The 17,820-nt window shown below is 35.0% G+C and overlaps 1 protein-coding gene across 2 annotated transcripts in view; it reads right to left on the reverse strand.

Annotated features, from left to right (window-relative positions):
- Ndst3 (N-deacetylase and N-sulfotransferase 3) overlaps positions 1-17,820 on the reverse strand; it is a 191,109-nt gene that overhangs the window by 85,177 nt on the left and 88,112 nt on the right. For both annotated transcript variants that reach the window (XM_004644255.2, XM_012517591.1), the window contains 2 exons: positions 15,010-15,195; positions 9,563-9,691 (listed from right to left, as the gene is read on the reverse strand). In XM_004644255.2, coding sequence (XP_004644312.1) covers positions 9,563-9,691; positions 15,010-15,195 — 315 coding nt within the window. The remainder of the gene's footprint in view (positions 1-9,562; positions 9,692-15,009; positions 15,196-17,820) is intronic.

Here is a 17,820-nt window from a genome sequence, read left to right on the forward strand (position 1 = left end):
AAGATGTTATCACAGAAAACTTCCCCAGTAGAGAACAGGAATCTGACCTATAATTCAGTGATGCAGATAGAGTTCCAATTAGACATGATAAAGAGAGAGAGAGAGAGAGAGAGAGAGAGAGAGAGAGAGAGAAGAAATCTTCAGCCAGGCATATCATAGTCAAGATTTCAGAAATTCAATACAGAAAATAATTTTAAAAGCTGTTAGGAAAAGAAACAAAAGACGTTCCTGTAAAGGAAAGTCCATCAGAATCACAGCTTGCTTCTCAGCCCAGATGCTCAAGTCGAGGAGAGCTTCGAGTATTCTAAGCTCTAAATGAAAACCAACTTCAACCCAGACTGATGTACCCCACAAAACTACCTTTCAAAATGGATAGAGAAATAAGATACTTTCAACACAAAGAACATCTGAGAAAATATATGACTACCAAACCAGCACTCCAAAATATTTTAAAGGACATTACGGAAGAGATAGCAAGGACTAGAATGCCATGGACCTCAAAAGAAGAAATCCATCAGGCAAGGCAAACAAAGAGAGAGAGAGGGAGAGAGAGAGAGAGAGAGAGAGAGAGAGAGAGGATAACAACAGAAAAAATACTCTGACAAAGATAAGTCAATTCATATAATTTATAACCATCTCTGTTAATAGCGTCAATTTACCAATCAAAAGAGCACAATGGCAAAATAAATCAAGAGGCAATACACAAAATATGCTGCACAGAAAAAAAAAACACATTTAATCAAAAAAGAAATACATAGGGGCTGGGGAGATGGCTCAGTGGTCTAAGTGCCTGGCAGACAAGTGCAAAGACTTGGGTTCAATCCTGTGTACCACAAGCTGTGCTGGGGCTGGGCCTGGGCACAAAACTGGCCACTGAAACTGGGTGTGGTGGTGCGTGCCTGTAATCCTAGCACTTGGGTAGCTGAGACAGGAGGATCACTAAGAGTCCACGCTTGTAGCGAGATCCTGTACCAAATAACTAAATTTAAAAAAGGGGGGAAATTCATAGACTGAAAGTGAAAGACTGGAAACCAATACTCAATATAAAAGGAACCCAGAAAAAAAAATCAGAGGTAGTTACTCTCTTTGTAGACAAAGTGAATTTCAAGCCAACACTGACTAAGAGAGGCAAAGAAGGTTACTACATTCTTGTAAAGGGAACAATCCAAGAGATGACAATAGTAAATATGTAAATAACAATTATCAGTGTACCCAACTATGTAAAACAAATATTAACAGGTATGAAGAATCAAATAAGCACTAATACAAATTGTATTGGAGCATCTCAATACTCCAGTGTCATAAGAAGACAGATCCTCTATACAAAAAAAAATCAACAATGAAATAATAGAACTGAAACAAACTTTTGAACAACTGAATTTAGTAGATGTCTACAGTGTTCTACTCCACAGCATCAGAATACATATTATTCTCAGTTGCACACAGGATTCTCTCCAAAATAGATCACATTCTAGCTCATAGAACATGCTTAAATAAACACAAAGAAATCAAAATTATCCCATGCATATTATTAGACTGTAGTGCAATGAAACTGGAACACCATGGCAAAAGAAACCACAAACACTTCATAAGCACATGGAAATTAAATAGCACCCTCCTGAACAACCAGTGAGTCACAGATGAAATTAAAGAAGATATTAGAAAATTTCTAAAATTAATGAGGACCTTAGAAGATACTATAACTTTTGGGACACAATAAAAGCAGTCCTAAAGTGAAAATTTACAGTGAAAACCCATATCAGGAAAACAGAGCCAGCACAAATAAGCAATTTAATGGTGAACCTCAAACTTCTATAGAAGGAAGAGCAGGCTAAGCTAAAAGCTCACATGAGGGAGGAAATTATAAAGATCAGAATAAAAATTAATGCACTGGGGACTAAAAAAATACAAAGACTCAATAAATCAGAGTTGGTTCTTGAAAGATCAAATAAAATGGACAAACCTTTAGTCAACCTTATGAAAAAAGACTCAAATTTACACAATTAGGAATGAAAAGGATGAAATCACAACAGAGCCTGCAGAAATTTGTAAGATCATCTATAGATTTAACATCATCTAAGATTTAGTACCACTACTTCTCAGATTCTTTAATGAAACTGAAAGGGAAGCAGTACTTCCAAATTCATTCCTGGAAGCAAGCGTTACCCTGATGCCAAAACTGGAGAAGAACTCATCTAAGAGAGAACTACAAGCCCATATCCCTAATGAGCTTAGAGGAAAAGATCCTCATTAAGATACTGACAAACAATGCAGCAAATCATCGAGATTATACACAGTGACCAAGTGGGATTAATCCCAGGAATACAGGGAGGGTTCAACATATGTAAATAAATAAATGTAATACACCATGTTAACAGAGGCAAGGACAAAATCATATCACCATCTCAATTGATGTTGAAAAACCTTTTGACAAAGTCCATAACCCATTTATATAAAAACCTTACAGAAAATTGGAATGTAAGGTCTTTATCTCAATCTAGTAAAAGCTTTCTATGACAAATCAGTAGCCATCATACTAAATGGACAAAAATCTGAAAGCTTTCATTCTAAAATCAGGAACATAACAAAGATGTCCACTGTCTGTACTCTTATTCAACACAGTCCTGGAAACTTTAGCAAAAGCAATTAGACAAAAGAAAAACATAAAAGGAATAATGATAGGAAAGGAAAAAGTGAAATTATCATTATTTGTGGATGACATGATACTTGACAAAGAAGACTCCAAAAACTCCACTTGGGCCAGCCAGATAGCTCAGGTCATTGCAATGACCCCAATTTCAAGTCTTCTTTTGCTATGCATGCTAAACACTGAATCCTCTTGAAACAAGTGTAACACAGGGTGCAGGACAGTGAGAAGTCTTTGCTATGACATTCTAGTGTCATACTTGTGTGTTTATGTGGTGTGATCGATTTGGAAAAACTGCTTTCTTCCAGACCCCACCCCCTTCCTCCTTCTCAGTACCAGGCTCGGAACCCAGGGCCTTCAACATTTCAGCGTAACTATTGGTTATCTTAAGTATGGAGATAAGTCAGACTTAAATTTTTCCTGTGTGTTTGATAGTCTGGCAGTGGCAAGTAATTATATAATACTACACTTTGTAGTGAAGAACATTAATGGATGATATGGAGGATAGTATATGAATGAAATAAAGTTTTGGCTTTAAAAATATTATCAATTTATAAGTAATGTCAATAAGATTTATTATTTTAATAAAAATGACATAGCTGTTTATAGTGTTTTAAAAGCACATTAGACGTTTCCCCTTAGCCATAACATATTAAGTCTGCTTATTACAGATTTTCTTTAAAGAATTTCTTATTATTTTTACTCAACATAGAAATGACTAGCTTTTTCCTAGATAATGGCCTGAAATTTTATGCCATTTACACATTTTCCCAGTACTAGATAATGAAGTTATATTAAGAGGTAATCTCCATTGCATTAAGGCCATTATAACCAGGGATGTGGAATCAATGTGTTGTAGTGGTAGAAGCACTGAGCTTAGAGTCTAAAATGTTCTTATAAAAATATTACAGAAGGAAAGTTAAGCAAAGTAAGTCACCTTGTTGGCATGGAGTTCTACATCCCAAGTTAGGAGCTTAAGAAAATAGCCTTGCTAGTCCTTTCCAGTATCAACAGCCCATTTTCCCACATCAAGTTAATTTACCATCACTTTGCCAAAGCCTGCTAAAAGTTTTTATTTACTTGCAATCAGCGAATTTTCCAGAATGTACTTTTACTGATGTCAGTCTTATTATTCATATTTGAATATGCCATAAATCAAATCATGCCCCAAACATAACTCATCTATTAATTCAGTCATTTGAAAACATTTAGTGGACCATATTTGTATTTAAAATATTGATCTATGGGAAGCACAAACATAAATAATTCTCATCAAGAATGGCCTCTCCTGCCGACCCCACTCTGGGGGCTCACTGCAGTGATTGAAACTGGGCATGGTGGCATGTGCCTGTAATTCCAGTGCTTGGGAGGCTAAACACAGGAGGATCACTACTAATACAATGTGTGTAGTGAGACCCTGTAGACTCTATACTAAATACATTAAAAGAAGAATGGCCTCCCCATATGTATAAATAAAGTATTGTCTCAACAGTGTGAGAAACTGAACAAGTAAATAGGATCTGAATTGTACAACAGATTTTGTGAACTAGAACAAAAGTTTTCAAAAAGAGAACACAATGGGGGCAAGTGGAAAGGAAGGGAAAAAGAAAAAAATATGTATAGATAAGATAGTTAAGATAATTATACAGTTAGATTCTCTTAGTTCCTTAAAAAGAATGTTTTGTGCTAATATTGTAGAGACAAGATATCATGCCTATATCTTGTACTCTGATTAACTACTAGGAAGACAATGATGCACAATGCATCAACTATTGTAACTGCTCTACTATCCTGTTTTGAAACTTGAAGAATGGCTTCTTATGTAGTTGGAAAGATATGTACACAAATATCCACACTAAAGCAAGTATGACAAATATAAAATATGACATACAGACAGAGAACAACTGGAATTAAAAAAGGTATTAATGTTGTAATTGTCATATTCATATACCAAAATAATTCCTTTTTGTGTCCTAAACTATTACATAATCCTTTATTATTATTCTTTTTAATATATGTGACTATGAATCTCCTGGTACAATAGTAACAGATCTATGGGAAGACACAGACATTTTTACAGACATTTTATAAAAATCAGACAAACAAATATGATGGAAATAATCATTACTATTATTATGATTTTTTAATGGCTGAATGCTTTCCGTTATGGGCAAACTTAGTGTACTTTGGCATAAGCACTTTCCTCAGCTTTTGTCATTTGTGCTAATTCACTCCTTTATAAAATACTTTCTAAGTACCTACCCCATGCCATAAGCCCTTTTGGTGTGGAGGCTGTAGAATAAGGAAAATACAAGACATGTGACTTCAAGAAAGGATAAATAAAATCAACCAATCCCTCCTAAAAAGAAACTTATCAAGGCCTTACAAGCTTCAGAATTAATCATTATACCCTCTACAAAGAGGCTCAGCTTAGTTCCAAATCCCTGGAATTGGTGGAAGACCATACTGACTTCTGGAGAATTCAGATCCCGGCTAGAGAGCAGCCATTGTGCCTGCCCCTCACAAATCTTTGTTGACACAAAATGACCCTTATTTAATTTTGTTCAGGAATGGTTAGAAAGGAGGATGGAGGTATGCACAGGGGTCACCACTCTGTAGGAGATGGCTTACTGGAGACTGACTCAGGCTTACTCAGAAGGATGACCTCAATTCTCTTGCTGGGAAGATCAACTAAGAAACTACAAGAGGGTGAAGAAATCAGCCATTGAGAATTGAAGCAGATTTCTAATACGGAAAACTTCTGATGTATGGAAACTTCTTGTTCAACCAGGTATGGGAGTAATTCATGATGATTAAGGAACTGGAAACAAACCAATTTTTGAGGCAAAGAAGAATTGTGTGTTTTAGTGGTAGATATAAGAGAAACGCAGGACACATAAAAAGCTTGTTTTCTGTTCACGTTAAAGTCTAATACATGTTGGCAGTCAGCAACTCTGTTTTCATGGACTTCTGAGCTTCCTTGAACTCCAAAAATCTTTTAAACCCTTTAATTCCTGAATATTCGATTTCTGGAGCGTTTTTACAGATAACTTGTATGAGTCTCTACACCTTAAATCAGAGAAATTCATGAAAACAAATCTCCACACAGGAAGATAGGAGTGTGAAGAACAATACCAAATTATATATAATTTAGCCTGCACTTCAGAGCTTGTTTCCTCAGCCTGGTGAACTACAAAACCCGATATAGCATATGTGCACTGAGGAGAATAGCTTTCCCAGGGACAAAATCAAATTAGTATGAAATTAACAAATAAAAACAAAGTCATCTAAGGTATAAATTAGGCAGGAACCAACTATTGTAATGTGTGCAATTAGAGGACCCTATCCTGGTGGTCAGGTTGCATGCAAAATACTAATTAAAAAACAATTTTAAAAAATTGCTTTTGCAAGTTACTGTTCCAGTGAGTAGAATCTTCTATGATCAACATATTTTTTCTAACAAAATTTATGTAGGAAAGCAAACCTGTGTCAATTGACAATTGAGTTCAGCATCAGAATGAGAAGAGTTAGAAAAATTAATTTTTTAATGGATTAGGCTTAAAGAGCCTAACGGGTCTACTTCACAACTGAAACTGAATCTCAAGATTCTATTAATTGAAACTGCTCCATTCCATCTACATCAGAGAATTCCAGGCCTGTGGCATTGGAAATGCTTATTTAGAGATGACCAAGGCTTTGTTTCTCCTCCACAGTGCTAACATTTGTTTTTGTAAGTTTTGTTTGTATAACAGTCACTTGATTGACATGCCATGTCATGTCATGTAACAGTGAAACATTTCAGGCCAGAAAGTTAAAGTTATCCCATTCAAAGAGTTTTTATCTTTGCTGTGATCTATTTCAGATAAATTTTGAATGATATTTTATTCCAGCTATTTCTAACCTAATACAGATAAGTTATTCTAACACCTTAATATTATGTTGATGCATGATATTATGTTGATTCATTCTCCACACAATACTGTTAAGTTCTAGCACCTGGATATCATATTGATGTATGGAAAAAATTTAAAAAGTTCACTAATTAAGGCTTGATCAGGTTTTCATTTTTAATTTCAGTGTAGCTGAATGTGTTAAGTTTAATGTTTACTGTACACATCAACTTTTTTGTAAGTAAACAAACTCATTTGGCAAAAAATAATTGTAATTTGAACCCTGAAATATTACAAATCTTACAATGGCTCTCTTTCAAATTCATTATAATTAAAATTCATGTCTTTCTTGTAGCTAATATATAGTTAGATAGCATCAAGCTTTTCTCATTTGAACCTAATAAAGAATATCACTTGATAAATTAATCGTGTGTCTTACTTCACTTGAAAGTTTTTAAACATTAACACAAATTTCACTCAAGCATTACTATGAGAACTCATAGGAAAGATACCACCTTTCCTTACTTCATTATGCAAAGCAGGTAACCCTGATTATAGCAGACTTCCCTATGGCCAGATTGGCTGAGCTTACCTATAGACTTCTCAGCCAGGTGTCCACAGGTAAATGGAACTGTTTTCCAGTACTGCACCTGGTGTACCAGATGAAAGGCTTTGAATTTGTTACTTATTGGAGGGTACTTGACAAGATTTGTCATTTATTTTGAGTCCAAGTGTCTATCTGAAAGCAATTCTCTTTTTCTTTTTTTGAGCAGAATATATTTATTGAGGGAAGGAAAGCTCCTGTCCAAGAGAGGGACAAGAGGGGGGCCCAAGCAGGTAGTTACCCTGAAATTCTCTTCTGAGAGGGTTTTTTTTTTTTTTTTTTTTTTTTGTATTTTAGGGAAAGGTCTACAGGGTATTCAGGGTCTCACTACTAGATGAGATTTGTAATGATCCACTTGTTTACAGCCTCCCAAGAGCTGGGATTACAAAAGAAAAAAATAAAAAAATAAAATAAAAATAAAAAAGAGCTGGGATTACAGGTGGGTGCTACAACACCCAGTCTCAATTGCTGTCTCAGTGCGCCCTGGTGGGTGGGACTGGCAGGCAGGCAAGGGATTGAAAGCCCAGTCCCTGCACCGGCTTACAGGTACTTTAATCCACGGAACTATTTGGCTGGCCCCTGAGAGTTTTCTAAATCAAGAAAAAGCATTACAAAACATTTTACCCTTTATTCCTAATGAGTCTTTTCACCTAGGTAAATAAAATTGCCAATTATTACTGATAAAGGCTTCAACAGAGTTGCTCAGTTAGGTTAAATTAATGTCCTAAGGTAATACAAACTATCTTATATGAGTTTTTAAAATTAAAAATGATTTTATTTCTAATTTGTGAAAAACATATTATTTTTATAGAGGTGGAAATTGTAATATAAACTTACCAGATAAGAATGATCTAATTTTGAATTGCTTTCATGTTAAATAAAATTCATTTGCTTTAGGAAATAGTGAATTAACATTATCACCAGGAACATCTTAATCATCAAAGCAACTATTAGTTAAAAGAGTAAGAGTGGTTCATAGTCTTATTGTTTCATGATGCGAGGAAATGTGAAATATCAGAATCTATGGATTCAAAAGGGTCTTAAGCTGAAATGTTAGAATTTAAAAAATATTTTAACTGAGTCGAGACACACAAACTTAAATATGCATGAATTCTCTTACATGAGAAAGCCAAGTATACATAATTAAAGAACAAAATAAAAGATAATAGGAGCCAGAGATAAATTTTCAGTTAATAGTAGGAATTGATTTAATTCTCTTTGCCTATGCATTATAAGCTGAATTGAGAAAAAAAGAAAAAAAGCTATATGGTATGACTTAAAGACATTTCAATTTGTAGACAATAGGGAAGTTAGGAAATCAAATTATTTATGATGTTTGTATTCTAATCATTTATATTTTGAGCATCTCAGAGTTGCTAAATATCCAAAAGGCTCAATGCCACATTTTTATATGGTCTCCAGTTCTGAACATCATTGAGACATATATATATATATATATATATATTTACTTATTATTTACTTATTTATTTCTTTGTTTTTTGTTCTGGGGACAGGACTCAGAACCTCAAGCTTGCCAAGCAGGCCCTTTGCCACTGAGCTATAATTCCTAGCTCCTAGTTGAAGAATTGTTTGAAGAGGAGTTACCTGTATTTCTATTCCACTCTATTTCTAGGAAGTAAAATATTATAGAAGCTAAAAAAATAGATACAACTATTAAAAAAGAATAAATAATAAAAAAGTGTCTGTAATGTTATTTGCAGGCCTGTAAAGTTAAGGTTATGAAAGGAGTCTCTCAAATTTTATCCTGGTTATTTCTGTGCTCCTTAATTTTTATCCTGATAAAATTTTTTCACCCCATTTGAAGGAGTGCTTCATCCTAAATATTACCAATGGTGGGGGCAAACCCTTATATCTGACAAATGAGCTTAGTTTTATTTTTATGTTCATGATTTTCCCACAGAAAAATTACTTTCCTGACTTACCTTATTTCAGTTGGCTTTTCTTTCCCCACATCATGTTCCACTACTTGCCTCACGTAAAAAACACTTCAAGTGGTTCATGCTAGTATTGCTCTTAAGTATGAATAATGGAATGAGGAAGAGTAGAGAAAAGGAGCAGTAAAGCTGATTGCTTAATGAAAAACAAGATCAAACCCAGAAAACTGGTTCCCAATGGAAACTGGACACCTTTGAATCTTTAAATTGTGTTTGCTTTCCCATCAGAGAGGACGGCTGGCTGGAGCACTCCCGCATTCTACCCTTAGTTCACCATGTCACCGTTGCTTGTACAATAAACATTGTATTCCCATTTCTAGAATGACACCCTTCAGTTTTTACTACTGTTTTAGAGCTGGAACTGCTTGTTGAAATGGCTGACACCCAAACCCTAGCCTCTTCTTTAGGGTGATTTTCATGTGTCCTGTCAGTTTTCACTATTTGAAGAAAAACTCCGAGTACTTACAGGGTTGAGTACGACAGTGAAGAAAAGTTCGCCTCCTTGAATACTTTTGTCTAGCTCTTTAGGGCCTCCTGGATATTCTTTGTAGAAAATTGTGTGAGTGAAAAGCCCACAGGTCTGTCTTGGAAGAACCTGAAGGAAAAACGAACAAGGTTAAAAGGCTCCTTTCAACCAATATCTTTGTGGGCAATATTTCTCTTAAAAATTGGTTACAAGGTAATACTTAACTCTGGACTTGAAAAAAATCTTCCCACTCTTGAAAGGACAAAATGAGATTCATGCAGAAGGAACCATGAAACACACTGAAAAAGTATTTTAGACTAATATATACTCTGAATTATTTATTTCCACTTTAAATCTCCAAGTATTTTCATTGTGGAGTAGAGTGTTTTAGTGTCTTAAAAAATAAAAAAGGAAAAATTAGACTAAAAATACTGAAATTAACTGTGCTACATTGTAATCTTCATTGGCAAAAATGTACACAATAAGACCTTCTGCCCAATTCTATACATGCTTCAGAAAATTATGTCACTTATTAACTTTATGTGCCTCCTAGAAAATGACATTTAATTTAGAACAAATATTTGAGACATAAATCACAGTATATGCTTTAGTCTGAAAGTACTCGTGCAAGATATAGTAAATGTTCAAAATTCTAAATGTGAAGCCTGCTAGTTCCAAGAGTTAAAAGAAAAGGATTATCATTTGGTAATTTATTCTTAGAAAGTATCATAAATAATAAATAATGATTAATAATCATATAGTGAAAAGTCTCCTTTTCATCCTCTGTATATTAGAACTAGCTTGAAGTCACAGATAATTAGTGAATATATTTTGGGAAACTACACATTTTTATCATCAAACACAGGTAAGTCTGTTGCTTATTTTTACAAGCAAATAGATCTTCATTTTATTGTTTTCGTTCTTTTTTTTTTTTTTAATCCTGTGAGTTTTTCGCTTATCACTAAAGAAAGAAGACACAGCAGCAAGTTCTGTGTTGGGATAAATATGATCAAAGAGTTAATCTCTAACATAATTATTACACTGTAAAATTGAAGTCAACAGTCATTACTACAAATCACCTGTTAAAAGAATCTTGAAGAAAAAAAATTAGGAAAAAAAAATTAAACAGTTTTTCCAAGCCACATTTATAAGTATTGACACATAAGTCCATTTGATCCAGTAATATTTTTAAAATACTGCCTGTTCAGGACTTCCATATTCTATATGTATTCCATCTATACATATAGAATTAAAAAAAAAACTTTTGTTTTAACTTGAATTTTTTTTGTAATGAATTTTTATCTAGTTCTTGGAATGTTTTCTCAGGAAATCTTAATTCAATTAATGTATCATATATTTTTGAATAAATAAAACTATGTATCTTATTTGTTTTAGTACATCAGTAGAAGTTATGTCATTAAAAACTTGTATCTTGGAATACTTCAAAGAAGTTCTATTTGATTAATAGAATATTAGCTTTCCTTGAAAACATTAAACATTTTGAAAGCATTATACATTGTTAGACGTAGATCAACAACAAAACAAGGCTAAAATAATAGGTATTCTAACTGAATTAAATATATTTTCTAATATGTCTTGAAAACGCTATTTTCTGAATTTTTTTTTTTTTTTCCAGAACCAAGGATTGAACTCAGGCCCTTGTGCTTGCCAGGGAAGCACTTATTCTACTGAGGTATCTCCCTGGCCCCTCATTTTCTGGAAATTAAAGCTTTCTAATATTTCTTCCTTTACTTAACAAATGCATTTTTTAAACTCTGTACTCGTCCATGAAAGAATATGAAGATGAGTGTTTTCTGCATTTGAAGAATTTAAGATATATTTTCAAAAGCTAAATGATAAAATGTCCACATGTGATTGTCAGGTTAGAGTTACATTTTAAAAGTATACGATTCTAACTAAATCACTTTTAGGCTTCAGTTTGATTATCTGTTTTGGAAAATTATGAAATTTTGTGGAAGATACACAGAAAGCTGTCTGCAAAACTCAGTTGCCCAGGTAATTTTCTGTTAAGTGGAGAGAGAAATGAAAAATAATTGTTTTCTCTTCTTAAATTATTTAAGTGTGAGCCTCATGAAGAGGAAATTTCAGGCTTCACGCTGCAACTCCAGGAAGGACTACTGCTGAGAGGATAAGCATTAGCATGAGAAGCAGTGAACGGTGAGGTGAAGCGGTGGACCACTCAGGAGGTTAAGTGGACAATCAGGAGTGCCGTAAGGGTCATGTTTCACGGCCAGGACATGTATTATAATGCTGTAGGACATAGAACAGCTTCCTTTAAACAGTTTTCTCATTCTAGAGAAGGAAGGACTTTTTTTAAAAAGGTATTTTGCTCTATACATGATTCTTATAGGGTAACATCATCCAATTTGAAAATTTAGATACTGAGGAACCCTTGGAAATCTAGCTGCATGGTTATGAAAGCCACTATCAGGAAGAATCTGGGCTCACAGTACCTGAAGCCATAGATCTAAGGCTTCATACTAGCAAAACTGTCACTTGTTCTTGTGGTTAGTAAAGATCACCTGGTCAATAGGACTGATGAAAGCCTATGCCAATGGGCATCTCTATTGGCAACAGGTAGTAGAAAGTCAGAGTGTATCTGATTCCTTAGAGATCTCTGGATCTCTTCAGAAGTTACGCTTAAGCAGCAGTGCTGAGGAGGCTAAGACAGGAGGATCACTGCAAGTCCAAGCTGCACAACAAGACCCTGTATGAAATCAATCAATCAATCAATCAATCAATCAATCCATCCATGGATTAGAGTAGAGTCCTGCCATTTCATTAATCATATAACTGTGTAAGGATAAATTTTGCCCATTGGAAAATGCAAGACTAGAAGTTCAGAAGCTTTAGAGTTAGTGCTCAAACACCTTGATGCATAGGATTTTTATATTCCTCAGGATAATACAGGAACTCAGGAGGATGAGATCACTGCAGGTTGAGTTTGTTGATGAATTGACATATATCATGAGGCTTTACAGTAAATTATGTATGATGTCATGCTTGATACTGAAGAATAAAGGGTATAGAACTAGGTAATTGCCAGAAAGTCACCCTAAGTGAAAGAATAGTAAAACGTTCCTAAACAGCAACACTGTTGTAGGCCTATTTGGCTGAATGAGCGTAGAAGATGTACAAAAATAGTGGAAAGTAAGGTAGATTTTTCCAACCTGCTTTCAAGACTTAGAAGAGAGTAAGAGGGCATGGAAACAACCATAAATAATAAAGGTTAGAAATATCAGAAAGGTCCAAGTGCTGGTACCATCCATGGGGTGGACTGTGGTGGTGGTGGTGAGGTGCATGCAGGCTGTGAATAGATAAGGAGGGAACTAACACAGTAGTTAACATATGAAAATCAAAGCTATTAATTAACATACTGGTTGTTCTATTTTTTTTTTTTTTTGTATTTTAGGGAAGGGTCTACAGGGTGTTCAGGGTCTCACTACTACCGGACTTATAGTGATCTGCCTGTTTACAGCCTCCCAAGAGCTGGGATTACAGGCACATGCCACCACGCCCAATCTCAATTGCTGTCTCAGTGTACCCAGGGGCGGGGCCGGCATGGCAGGCCCAGGGATCAAACCTCCAGGCCCTGTGCTTACTTGCAGGTGCTTTAATGTTCTGAGCTATTTGGCCGGCCCTATACTGGGTGTTCTAAAGCAAATGAAAAGAGATTAGAAAGAAATTACTGATGGTATTTGGAGACTGACTGGAAATGGGGTCTCCATGTGATATTCACATTGCAGAAGTGGATTAGGAATAGCAGACTCAATAGCTGACAAGGGAGGATAATGAATTTAAGTCTTTTGAATGTGACTTATGAGTGGATCATTAAAATTTTTCCCCCTCATATTAAATAGCAAAAGGCATGTCTGATGTAAAGATCATACTTCAGTTCCTTGCTCATTTTTCCTTTTCTGTGTGTCACTGTGAAGGCATGCTGTGGTATCAGATTGTATCTTTATTTTGATGGCTCCTAGGCTTTCCTCTTTGTCTTATTGAATTACAAAGTGCTTGCTGAACATTAGTCCCTTGGAAATTCTTATACAAGACCTCACAAACCAAATATAGAGGCTTTTTATGAAAAAGTGGAGCCACGAGGACAGTTCTGTCAAAACAAGAAATCTTTCAGAGCTTTTATGACTTATAAGATTCATGCATTTATAATACAGGTAAAATATTGTTTTTAGGAAAAACAAAACCTGAACCTATCTCAAGGGAAATATCCCAGCAAGTTTTCTAGCAGTACAGAAAAAGAAACAAAACAAAGAAAAAGGAACCCTCTAATCTTTAAAGGTTAAAGTTCACTATTATGGAAGTGCCTTTTACTTTATGATGACAAATGAGCATTTGGCTACTGTGTAAGACATGTCTTTAAAATTTTCCCTAGTCAGAAGGGCCAGCAGCTTAAGGCATAGTAAGTCCATTTTTTTTTTTTTACTGGCCAGACAAAAGGCAGGCTAGGATAAAATATGGCTGTTATATCCCCACCTAACATTTGTCACATTGTCTGACTGAGAGAAAAGTCAAGATGTGAGTTGAAACAGATACACCTACGTCCAAAGAATAGTGTCTGTGCAAATCTATCACTTTGAGTTGTTAGGAGAGCCACTCCTATCTTTTTAGTATTTTCCTTGGATTTTCTGGCTTGGGAAACCTTAAAATGTAATTATTTATTTGGAGAGGTCTAACAAAATATTAAATTTTAACATATTTTGATAATATACATTTGCTACTAGTGTAAAAACAAAGCAAACTTGAGACACTCTGGAGAGAATTAGGCAATGGACAGAAGTCATTTCACTGACATCATCTATCACTTATCCTGTCACTTATCATCCGATAATGATTATGCAGGACATGGTATACAGCTTCTTGCTACAGACAGTTTAGTTATCAGGGTTTTTTAAAGGTTGATATAGTAAAAAACAGAGTTTAGCTGGCTTCTCTAAGGACAAAATGATTAATATAGGGAAGTGTAGTTTTTCTTGTATTTAGTAAATAATTTTTTTTGAAGGAATGATGGCTTCTAAAATCCTCTGAGCTGGGGATATCATTCAGTAGCACAGTGCTTGCTTGGCAAGTGCAAGGTCATTAGTTTGATTCCCAGTACCAAGAAAAATCAGAACAAAACAAAACAAAACACCAAAACTAAAATCCTCTGAAACTTGAGATAACTTTTTAAAGTGTTTCTACAACAGTGCCTACTAATGAGCACTGTTAATTAAAAAACACTAATTTGAACATACTTGTTTAGCCATAGAAAATTAGTGTTAATTAAAAAACACTAATTTGAACATACTTGTTTAGCCATACAGCATTCTTGGAGCTTTTCATATATTCAAGCTTTTAACATTTTGCTCTTTAGTTTCTTCTTCAAACAAGGAATATGTCTGTCAGAATTAAGAACAACTAAGAAAGCTTACCATGATGTTTTTGTGGATGAACCCCCTCCGATATCTAGCTGGCTTCAGATGTGGATACTCTTCAGTGCTGGTGATTTTAATATTCCAAACCTTCTTCCAAGCCTCATAAAGCTGAACATGTACAGGGTAGACACCTGAATGGTGCGGGGCTACTGCATAGCCCATGTCAGTAGGAATGCCATGCTCCTAAACCAAACAAACATTAGTTATGGGAAGATCTGAAGTAACCATATTTATACTCCAGGATTCTCAAGCGAATTATTTAAAAATATATTTGTTTAGTAAATTCATCACTACTTATTACTTGGTAAAATTAAAGTGATAGATATTATGACCTCTATACTTCCTGAAGTTGAGTAATCAATCAGCAGCATTGAATTTGATATATTTGTGTTTATAAATGCAGACAATGCACCAAACTCTTCAACACATCCTTCCTAAAGTGACCTGTTTTTCTTTTTCTCACAATCCAATGAGTTATATAACAAACACTTGCTTACAAATGATATTAGCACGTTCCATCTAATAAAACCAGTACTTATTAGAAAGTAAAGAGTGAGCATTGCAAGTTCTTGAGGCCTGCCGACAGGATGTTATTTTGTTTACTGCAGTCTCCATCATTTTTGACACATTTCTGCTGGTCTTGCAGCGCGTGTGGGCTAGGAACAGTATCTCTTGTCTCAAGACAAGTACATTTTTGACTGGATAATGTATTAAAAGCTTATAAAATAATTTTCTTTGGAGGAGGAGCCCAAGTAGAAAGTATTAAGAGAGCTAAATTACAGAAAATGAGTCCAATTTTTTTTTAAAGTTTCAAAATTACACACACACACACACACACACACACACACACTCTGTACTTGTGGAATAATTATTCATATGCTGCAATGTTTTTTACTTAGGTGGACTTGCTTAGGTTCTGTCAGTTCCAAAATAAACCTATGTGAAATCTGGATCACTGTGAAGAGAGCCTGGGACAACACTTTCTGTTACTGGAACTGTCCTCCACCTGAGGTCGCAGAGTAGACAACTGCACAGGCACAAAAGAAGAAATGTATCTTTTTTTAAAAGGATAACCACAGTTTCGGTAGTTGAGCATATGTATTTTTCCTCTACTGCACGTCTTTTAAATTTTTTTTCTGTTTGTATCAGTATTTTTCAACTGTGTGATAGGCTTCCAGGGTTCCACTTAAATTGACTTCCTTTGAATTAGTCACGGCTATCTTCATGCCAAAGAGCCCTTTCACATACTGAGAACCATGGAATTAGGGTGCTAAATGAACTGAACTGTAGAAATGTGCTATAAATGGAGAAGAACACAGCCTAAGAGGTATGGCCAGTTTTGTCTTTAAACCTAAATAGCAACAAAAGAGGAAAGAAGTAAATGAATACAGAAGAAAACAGGTTGATAATGGCTTGCCCTTATCTTAGCATCTATTCAGATTTCTTCAAATGGTATAAAAGGTCCTCAAAATTTGTTCTAACTTAGCAACTGTCTTAGTTACTTTTCTCTTGCTGCTGAGACAAACTATGCATCAACCAAAGTTAAAGGAAGAAAGGTTTATTTAGCTCACAGTTTATGGAGGTTTCAGTCCACAGGTGAGTGGCTCCAAGGCAGGTTGGCTTGGTAGAGGTGCATGCCAGAGGAGAAACAGTTCATGGCATCAGATGACAGCAAAAGCAAGCAACAAGGGAAGACCCTAACAGTGTGTTTCTGTCCCTTTTGTCTTATCCAAACTACAGGCATTAGTGTGGTACCAAACCATTTAGTGGACTGATTTTGTAGTCAAACATCCTTATCCCAGCATCATACACTCTAGATTCAGCCATCTCAGAAACAGTCTATGACCACATAAAATTTTGGTGTGTGTGGGGCATTGAAACAAAGCCATAACAGCAACATTGTGTAATCTATCATGCTTCATTCCCTTTTCCCAAGTTGTCATAATGTCCTTCATGTTTTTCTTGTACACTGCACATATCGTCCCCCTCAGCTGAAGTGCTCTGTTCTTCTTACAGACCTTATTCATTCTTCAAAATCTTATTTTAGTCAGCCATAGCTGAGGATGCTAGAAATGACAGCCACCATATTGCTGTCCTGAGAGAATGGGTGGCATGGGGAATGTGAACCATACCTATGTTGCTGAAGGGTGATAGGGTGAGCTTAATATTTTTCATTCTATCATTATATCATTTAGAACTTCACAAAAGTTGAACTGAAATATCTCATTGCTTTTTAAACTGGTTTTTAAAAACTCACAAAACTCAAAACTAAACTAAGCTTTTCAATTGAGACATGTCTGATTCATGTTAGAAAAGGTCAGTAATCATCAAAAGTAGTTTAAGAGTAGGGTAAAGTGATAAAGACCAGTTGAAAGAAAATGAATTTCTATCACTGATATTGAGAGGAAGAAGTCAGATTCTTAACTAAAAGTTAATAATTTTTTGAAGAGCACAGGACGGAGGAAATATGAAATTCAAAATGACTGGAGCTTCATCATAGAACTAAAATGCTTTCTTATTTGTATAAAATTCTGTTGATCAATAGCTTAACCTGCAAGTAGACAGTTGTGTCTTTAGGAACCATGTATAATTAAAACAGTCCTGCACAGCAGAGATATGTCCCTTACTTTGGATTATTTAAAAATATTTGGAAATCAATGTACACATCATTTTTCATTTTCTTTCTAGCTTTTGACTCTGAAGTTTTATCTTTCACTTGTGTATTGGAGTAGTAGGATGAAATAGTGTAAAACTCTACTTCTGGGCTCATACACATCTGGCCATTTCACTCTTCCATGTACCATCTGC

The sequence above is a fragment of the Octodon degus genome, unplaced genomic scaffold, assembly GCF_000260255.1.
Source record: "Octodon degus isolate 3935 unplaced genomic scaffold, OctDeg1.0 scaffold00196, whole genome shotgun sequence".
NCBI classification, from domain to species: domain Eukaryota; kingdom Metazoa; phylum Chordata; class Mammalia; order Rodentia; family Octodontidae; genus Octodon; species Octodon degus.